General features: G+C 33.6%; 1 protein-coding gene across 1 annotated transcript; it reads left to right on the top strand.

The window, feature by feature from the left end:
- The first annotated feature begins 260 nt into the window (after window positions 1–260).
- On the top strand, window positions 261–6,613 carry LOC105971145 (putative metal-nicotianamine transporter YSL7). Its single transcript, XM_088825122.1, has 5 exons — window positions 261–852; window positions 4,401–4,564; window positions 4,669–4,766; window positions 4,855–4,989; window positions 5,088–6,613. Exons 1-5 carry the CDS (start codon window positions 438–440, stop codon window positions 6,388–6,390), a joined length of 2,115 nt encoding a protein of 704 aa, XP_088681248.1. The 5' UTR covers window positions 261–437; the 3' UTR covers window positions 6,391–6,613.
- The last annotated feature ends 3,179 nt before the right edge of the window (window positions 6,614–9,792 follow it).

Raw genomic sequence — 9,792 nt, 5'->3', positions numbered from 1 at the left:
ATCACGACCATCCGGACGGCCGTGTGAGATTTATGCCTAAAATCCGCACGGCCGCGCGGTCCTTGATACTCCAGAATTCTGCTTTTTCACTTTTGGCCCACTTTTTCTCCGAATTTGCAGTTTTCACCCCAAAAGTTGCCAATTCTTCAATTTGCACCTAAAATACAAATAATAACCAAATTAAGCACCAATTATCGTAAAAACACATCAAAAGCTCCAATTAAAAGGTACAATTAAATGTATAAATATACACTTAACACACCCCCACCGCACTCTGTGCACACTGCATCACTGCTCTAGTTGACCTTTTCGAGGCCCCCTCCAAAACTACAAACACCCAAACTCTCTCTCTCTCTCTCTCTCTATCTATATAACAAAATCCCCACCAAAAGAAAAGAAGAGAGAGAAAGAGCTGTTAACACCAACAAGGGATCGATATGGATAGGTCGTCGAGCATCAACAAGAAAACCGACGGGGACGAAACCCATCGGAACGAAGAACAACGTGTAAACACCAACAACAACGACGACGACGATGATGTCAAAGGTGCATCGACAGAGAAGACGTTCGAGGGTACGGAGGTGCCGACGTGGCAGAAGCAGCTGACAGTGAGGGCGTTTGTAGTGAGCTTTGTATTGGGAATTCTATTCACATTCATAGTTATGAAGCTGAATCTCACCACCGGTATTATCCCTTCCCTCAATGTTTCCGCCGGTCTTTTGGGTTTCTTCTTCGTCAAGACTTGGACAAAATTTCTCGAAAAATCGGGGCTTTTGAAACAGCCTTTTACAAGGCAAGAGAACACTGTTATTCAGACCTGTGTTGTTGCCACCTCCGGCATCGCCTTCAGCGGTCAGTTACCCCTCTCTCTCTCTCTAGGTTATAATATAGGCAAATTAGCAAGATTAATGTTACTGATCTGAATCAGGACGGAGCAGGGTTTGCAAGGTCTATAGTTTAAACATTAATTCCTATTAAAGTTCGATAATTCTTTATATTTACTAGGGATTAAAGAGGCTTTGTAGTAGGCCAACCATTTCTCTGTAAAGACACTTTCTTTTTGGATACAAAAATATGATCATCTTTTAACCACGATTCCAAAAGTAAGCATGCTAGGTAGCGTTTGCGGTGGGGTACGGTGTAACAACGGCGAGTCCAGGTATTTGTTATAGGGAGGGCTTAGATTTTCGAGCGTTTGAATTTATTTTGAGTAATTTTTTTTGTGACAAAATAAAAAAATAGGAAAATAGAAGAAGAAAAGAAACAAAATTTAGATGTCTTTTTTGCATTAATTTGGATTTTTTGTGGACTAATTAATAAAAATTAGGATATATTTGCATTAGTTTGGATTCTGAATTGGGATTTTTATGCAAAAGTCCCCAACCAAGCATGTTTATTATTCTAGGTATAGGGGACATATCTCTTTCACCAATAAGCCCATCCCTTTAATATTTATTATAACTAAAGGAAACATTCATGTATATCCCAATATTACCCTCAATCATTTATACCCAATTCTTAATTGTAATCCAAATTAATCAATTTTGTCCATAAAAGTTCAATTTTGACCACAAAAATTCAATTTTGACTTTTTTTTGGAGTATAATTTAATATGCTCCAATTTCATCCTTAACTTAATTTAATCTCAATTTGACCCCAAATTTCACAAATTATTAAATTTTGACCCAAAATTTTTTTTTTTTCAAAAAATTTTTTTTTTTCAAAAACTTTTTTTTGCCGCCGGATTCCGGCGTTGACTTTTTAAACTTCTTTTTTTTTTTTTTTTTTTTTTTTTTCTTCCGGATTTTTTTTCCGGATTCCGGCATTGACCGGCGGTCAACGCCGGTCTCCGGCGTTGACTTTTTTTTTTTTTTTTTTTTTTTTTTTTTTTTCTTTTCTTTTCTTCCGGATTTTTTCGCCGGTTTCCGGCGGTCTCTTTCTTTAGTGTTTTTTTAAGTTTTTTTTTTTTTTGTTTGGTTTGTTTTGTTTTTCCACGCCCGCCGCTACACGTTGACCGTAATTGTGCTGTCACTGACAGTAATTTAGCGTAATTATACTGTCAATGATAGTTAATTAACGTAATTGTACTGCCGTTGACATTACATTTATGTAATTGTGCTGCCGTTGACAGTAAATTAATGCAATATTATATTTTTTTATTTATTATTATTTTTTTTTATTTTTTTTGATTTGTTGACAAGTCAACGTAATTATATTACTGTCGTTGACAGTAAAATAACTGTAAACACAATAATATTACTGTCAACAACATCAATATTATTATTTTTTTGGGGTGTTTGTTTTGTTCGAGTTATTCACGAAGTAACGTAATAATATTACTGTCTACTATTGTAATATTACTGTTGCTATAGTAATATTACTGTCACTCACAGTAATATTAATTCTTTTGGTTTTTTTTATTTTGTTTACATTTGTTGAACGGACAACATAGTAATATTACTTTATTATACAATAATAATGATTTTTGTTGTGTTAATATTAATGTGCTAGAGATTAATATAGCAATATCAATGTGTTAAACTATAGTTTAGTTAATTTTACTGTGTTTAACAGTAATATAGTTAATATTACTGTCATTCACAGCAATATTGCTGTTTAAACGGAAAAAAAAGTTACAGGAAAAAAAAAAAAAAAAAAAAAAAAAAAAAAATTAAAAAGTCAACGCCGGAGACCGGCGTTGACCGCCGGAATCCGGAAGAAAAAAAAAAAAAAAAAAAAAAAAAAAAAAAAATTAAAAAGTCAACGCCGGAGACCGGCGTTGACCGCCGGTCAACGCCGGAATCCGGGAAAAAAAATCCGGAAGGAAAAAAAAAAAAAAAAAAAAAAAAAAAAAAAAAATTAAAAAGTCAACGCCGGAGACCGGCGTTGACCGCCGGTCAACGCCGGAGACCGGCGTTGACCGCCGGTCAACGCCGGAATCCGGCGGGAAAAAAAAGTTTTTGAAAAAAAAAAAATTTGTGAAAAAAAAAAAGTTTTGGGTCAAAATTGAATAATTTGTGAAAGTTGGGGTCAAATTGAAGTTAAAGTAAGTTAAGGATGAAATTGGAGCATATAAAAGTAAGAGGGGTTATTTTAGTCCTTTACATAAATCTGGACCATGTGTGGACTTATTGGTAAAGGAGAATATTGTCTGGATCTCTTTATGAATAAGTTCCCACTGATGGGCTTATTTGTAATATGCCCTTCTGAATTAGCTAATTAATAAAATTTAGATGGACTAAATATATATATATATATATATATATATATATATATATATATATATATAAAATAATTTAGGCGATAAATTATGGATTGAGTGTGGCCTCGCCTTTCTGGTGGGACCAAGAATTTGGATCACAAGCAAGATTGTTTCTTTTCTTAATGTGTAAATATTAAATATTAAATACAATACGTTGTCTTTATCGCTGTCATAGTCAAAGGGACCGCTTACAACTTGCAAGTCAATTGTTGTCTAGTTTGTTTTAACTCTCTCAAATTTGGACTTGTAAGATTATGATTTCATACATACATGTATTCTTTGTCTAAATATTATACTAGGTTGGCTGATGTCATCAGTCATGTGATTGCTTCTTGGGATTATTTAATAATATTGATGGAAGTTGGCCGGCAGCAGCCGGATTTCTGGAATTTGTTTATGGGATCATTGGATTCCTTCCCCATCACATTCCACCTTTATTTCATGCCCCGGATTTATCGCTATCATTTGATGTGTTAGCTATTCTATTATTGACTCCAATTCGTCAAATTAAATGCTTATTTGGGTAGTTTTTCAACTGTAAATTAAACACAATCACACACTTATAATTTTCCCTTATACATGTTGATTGAACAAACATTTGGTATGTTAGTACAAAAATAAAATTAAAACTCAACACATTCTACCCTCATATCAATAAATGAATATAGGGCAAATTCCGGCCACTCCTGAGGTATGACCAAATTACGAAAAACTCCCTCTTGTTTGGGTAATTACAGCCACCCCTCTCCTTTTAAATATTTTTACACAAAATTTATGTAATTCGTTTTCTTACCGAACCAAATCGTATATTCAGTTCGGTAAACGGTATGTAATGTTGGTGTACCGAAATTTCGGTTCCGTTTTACCGATTTAACATTCCTAAATTTACATCTTGAGGGGTATTTTCGTAAGATAATATACATAGTTGACTGGGTGACTGTAATTACCCAAATATGAGGGGTGTTTTTCGAAATTTGACCATAATTTAGGGGTGACCGTAATTTGCCCAATGAATATATATATATATATATATATATATATATATATATATATATATATATATATATATATATATATATATATATATACCTTGGATATTCTTTTTTGGCAAAACTCTAACATAAGTTGAATCCTTCAGGAGGTTTTGGGAGCTATCTTTTTGGTATGAGTGAAATAATTGCAAAACAAACAACCGAAGCTAACAACTCTCAAAATATTAAGAACCCATCGCTTTCGTGGATGATCGGTTTCCTCTTTGTCGTCAGCTTCTTAGGCCTCTTTTCTGTCGTCCCTCTTCGTAAGGTACATTTTTCGTTTTCATACTCAACAACAATATGCGTACGTAGTCATCGTATATTTGCAACTGATTTTTTTCTTTACCGATACTTATTTAAATTGTTCTTCAGATAATGATAATAGATTTCAAACTGATATATCCGAGTGGCACAGCTACTGCGCATCTAATCAATAGCTTCCATACTCCTCGCGGAGCCAAGCTAGCAAAGTAAGTCACAAAATAATCACTATACCTTATTATTATTATGTCGAAAAGTATTTCATAATGGAATATATATATACAATCGCATTGCCAGGAAACAAGTGAGAGCATTGGGGAAATTCTTCTCCTTCAGCTTTCTGTGGGGTTTCTTCCAATGGTTTTTCACTTCAGGCGACGGATGCGGATTTGTCAACTTCCCTACTTTTGGTCTTAAAGCATACGACAACAGGTAATATAAGTAACCCATATATCAATTTCCCCACATAAATACATGCACGTGATTTTCTCACTAATTTCTTCTCTGTTTATGATTGAAAAAAAAAACAGGTTTTACTTTGATTTCTCGGCAACGTACGTGGGAGTAGGCATGATATGCCCCTACCTTATCAACGTATCGTTGCTAATCGGAGCTATCCTTTCATGGGGTATAATGTGGCCACTCATATGGAACAGAAAAGGCGATTGGTTCTCCGCCGAGTATAAATCGAGCAGCCTCCACAGCTTGCAAGGTTACAGAGTCTTCATAGCTATAGCAATGATCCTAGGCGACGGCCTTTACAACTTCATCAAAGTCCTCGGCCGCACCATGTACGGATTGTACAACCAATTCCAAGAAAAAAAAGCGAAACTCGTTCTCCCCGTAGATAACCACTCGACATCTCCCTCAAATACCCCCGCTCTATCGTACGACGATCAAATAAGAACCCGACTTTTCCTCAAGGACCAAATCCCAACATGGATCGCAATCACCGGCTACTTAACCATAGCGGCAATCTCCACCGCAACTCTACCGCACATTTTCCCACCGCTCAAGTGGTACTACATTATAGTCATATACATATTCGCACCCGCTCTAGCCTTCTGCAATGCTTACGGTTGCGGTCTCACCGATTGGTCGTTGGCTTCCACTTACGGGAAATTAGCCATATTCGTGATCGGCGCGTGGGCCGGTGCGTCCCACGGCGGGGTACTCGCGGGGCTTGCGGCGTGCGGTGTCATGATGAATATAGTCTCCACTGCCTCCGACCTAACACAAGACTTCAAGACCGGGTACATGACGCTAGCCTCACCAAGGTCAATGTTCATTAGCCAGATAATCGGAACCGCTATGGGTTGCGTTATTTCGCCGTGCGTGTTTTGGCTATTATACAAAGCATTCCATGATATAGGGATAGAGGGCTCGAAGTATCCCGCACCGTATGCTAGCGTGTACCGGAATATGGCAATTTTGGGGGTGGAGGGGGTTTCTGCTTTGCCGAAGAATTGTCTGACGCTTTGCTACGTGTTCTTTATCGGGGCCGTTGCTATAAACGGGATTAGAGATGCGGTTGGGAAGAAGTGGTCGAGATTTATTCCTCTTCCGATGGCGATGGCGATCCCTTTCTATATTGGAGGGTATTTTACTATTGATATGTGTGTTGGGAGTTTGATACTATTTGTGTGGGAGAAGATTGACAAGGCGAAGGCGGATGCGTTTGGACCTGCGGTAGCTTCGGGATTGATATGCGGAGATGGGATATGGACGTTGCCTAGTTCTATATTAGCTTTGCTTGGTGTGAATCCACCCATTTGCATGAAGTTTCTTTCCGGAAAGGCTAATGCAAGGGTTGATGCTTTCTTAGCTGGTTGATACATAAACTTGTGTTTTTTTTTTCTCTTTCTTTTACACGTTTCCTTGTATCAGATATTTCATAGATAATTTCATGGACAGAGTAACATTGTCCATGTAAATATGTTTCATCAATGTTTGCTATTGCAGTAACGTTGTCCATATCATATTGTACTATTGTACTGTCGATGGTTTTATGATGGTGTTGGGAAGAATTTTCTTATAATAAATTGATACTTGATAATTGCGATAGATACAATAATATAAATTCCAATCTTTTTTAGTTTTTCCCCAAAAACATTAGTTTATAAATTTATTGATACTAGGAAGATGCATGTGTGTTGCATCTATTTTATTAATTTTTTGATGTGTTTCATTTTGGTTAAACCCTTTTAATAAATATATAAATATAAAATATTTAAATATTAAAAATTATATTTTAAATGAAGAAGGTGGAATTGGTTTAAAAGTTACAAAAAAGAAGCTACTTTAAAAAGTAGTCAATAAAAAAGGGTTAAATACAAAAACACCCATGTACTATGGACTTTGTATCAAATAACCCATGTACTACACATAAATACAAAAACTCCCTTACAGTTACATTTTTTCCAAAATCGGACGAAAATACCCCTGCTAAAGCCTATAAATATAAGGGTTTGTTTGAGCCATTTTTCCACTATTTTTTTAAACATTTTCGGTCAATTTTACTTGGGAAATTTTGGTATTTTTTTTTTCTACAAAACATATAATTACTTATATATTTTTTTTCTGAATATAACCTTTTATTTTTGTCATTTTGAGTTTCTTCATTTTTTTTTCTCTTAAATGTCTTTCGATAGTTCAAATTCTCAACAATCATAGGATTGTAAAGATGTTTGTAATCTTAGAATGTTTGAACTACCGGAAGACATTTAAGAAAAAAAAAATGAAGAAACTCAAAATGACAAAAATAAAAGGTTTTATTCAGAAAATTTAAAAAATCTAAGCAATTAGATGTTTTGGAGAAAAAAAATATAAATACCAAAATTTCCCAAGCAAAATTAACTGAAAATGGTAAAAAATATATAGTGCAAAATGGCTCAAACAAACCCTTATATATATATATATATTCTTAAAACTCCATCAATCTCATAATCATTTATCTATCATTATAGTCCCTTTTGTGATAGTCAATTAAGAATTCTTCATTTAACAAAACAGAGATCTAGGGGCGGTATAAAATAACACACGGTTTTCGACGGGAGTACTGAATAACTTGAAATGTAATATGCCTAACCTTTTTTGTAAATTCTCGTGCATTGTTTGAGTCAAATTACTTGTATTAGTAATATTACTGTTTGGGCATTCAATATTGCTGTCTCAAACAATAATTTTGTTGTTAACATAGTAATTTAAAGAGAAAGACATTTCAACAAAAAAAAAAGTCAACGCCAGAGACCGGCTGGAAAAAAAATTCAGAAAAATAAAGTTTTCAAAAAAAAAAGAAAGTCAATGACGGAGAACCGCGGTCAATGCCGGAATCTGGCCGGAAAAAAAAAATTGAGAAAAAAAAAATTCTTTAAGAAAAAATATTTTTTCAAAAAATTATGAAAATGTGGGTTAATGTGATACATTTGTTCAAATCCGGGGTCAATGTGCAATATTGATGAAATTAGAGTATAATAGATAAAATTGATGGAAATTATATTATAAAATGTATTTTACACAAAAGACATGGGAATGAGTTTATTTGCGATGCTACTTTTTGTTTGGAACTATGTGCATTTAAGTTCCTTGTCATAAGCATATTTGCCATTTGCTGTGAAAACAAAGAAGATAAAATAGCTTTGACATGAAGGTGTAAAGACTAAAATGTAATGGTCATCCTTTATCTACTAATTATCTCACTCTATTGAAACCTAATTTTGTATTAGATGAGGACACCCATATTTTCTCAATTTGGTGACAGTCCTTCAATATTTACATTACAAAAATAACCCACGTTTAACATTCATATTTCAAACCTCGCTTGGGAGAAATTCCTACCATTGAATTACCAAGGGGTCTTTACAAATAAGCCCATCAATGGGTACTTATTCATAAAGAGATCCAGACAATAAACATAATTACAAATAAGTCCACACATGGTCCAGACTTTTGTAAAAGATTAAAATAGCACATCATACTTTAATATGCTCCAATTTCATCATTTAATTTAATTTAACCTCAATTTGACCCAAAATTATTCAATTTTGACCCAAAACACATTTTTATGGACAAATTCGTCCGTCACAGCCGTTGACATTTTTTTTTCTTCCGGATTTTTTCGCCGGTTTCCGGCGTTGACTTTTTTTTTTTTCGCCGCCGGATTCCGACTTTGACTTTTTCGATTTTTTTTTCTTTCTTTCTTTCTCTCTTTCTGTAACATCTTTTTTTTTTCGTTTAAACAGCAATATTGTTGTGATTGACAATAATATTAACTATATTACTGTTAAACACAGTAAAATCAGTTTAACACAGTAATATTGCTATATAAATCTCTAGTACAGTAATATTAACACAACAAAACTCATTATTATTGTGTAATAGAGTAATATTACTATGTTGACCGTTCAACAAATGTAAACATAATAAAAAGCCAAAAAAAATAATATTATTGTACAGTAATATAACTATAACAACAATAATATTACCGTCAACCACAATAATACTACAATAATATTACATGTGTGTGACAGTAATATTACTATAACAATATTACAATAATAGACAGTAATATTATCACGTTACTCCGTGAATAACTCAAACAAACAAAAAAACCCGAACAAAATATAATACTGATGTGGTTGACAACAATATTACTATAATAGTAATATTACCGTCAACCACAGTAATATTATTGTGCTTACAATAATATTACAATATAGACAGTAATATTATTACGTTACTCCGTGAATAACTCAAACAAAACAAAAAACCCAAAAAAATAATAATATTGATGTGGTTGACAGTAATATTATATTGTTTACAGTTATTTTACTGTCAACGACAGTAATATAATTACGTTAACTTGTCAACAAATCAAACAAAATTAAAAAAAATAACAATAAAAAAATAATAATAATATTACGTTAATTTACTGTCAGTGACAACACAATTACGGTCAACGTTTAGCGGTGGACGTAAAAAAAAAAAAAAAAAAAAAAAAAAAAAAAAGTCAACGCAGGAATCCGGCGGCGGAAAAAAACAGACCAGATAAAAAAAAAATCGAAAAGTCAAGGCCGGAATCGGGCGGCAAAAAAAATTTATTGAAAAAAAAAGTTTTTGAAAACAAAAAGTCAAAATTGGATTTTTGTGGTCAAAATTGATTAAATTGAGGATACACTTAAGAATTGGGTATAAAAAGTTGAGGGTAATACTGTCATATACATGAATGTTTCCTTT

The sequence above is a fragment of the Erythranthe guttata genome, chromosome 11 (assembly GCF_056151865.1).
Source record: "Erythranthe guttata isolate IM_541 chromosome 11, IM_541, whole genome shotgun sequence".
In the NCBI taxonomy this organism is placed as follows: domain Eukaryota; kingdom Viridiplantae; phylum Streptophyta; class Magnoliopsida; order Lamiales; family Phrymaceae; genus Erythranthe; species Erythranthe guttata.
Note: the sequence above shows the minus strand (reverse complement) of the source record. Positions and strands in the feature narration are given on the sequence as shown.

Excerpts from the sequence above, each read along its gene's own strand:
- LOC105971145 (XM_088825122.1), top strand. The coding sequence starts at position 438 with ATGGATAGGTCGTCGAGCATCAACAAGAAAACCGACGGGGACGAAACC. Across the intron at positions 4,565-4,668 it reads CTGTCGTCCCTCTTCGTAAG|ATAATGATAATAGATTTCAA; the intron begins GTACATTTTTCG and ends ATTGTTCTTCAG. Across the intron at positions 4,990-5,087 it reads CTTAAAGCATACGACAACAG|GTTTTACTTTGATTTCTCGG; the intron begins GTAATATAAGTA and ends AAAAAAAAACAG.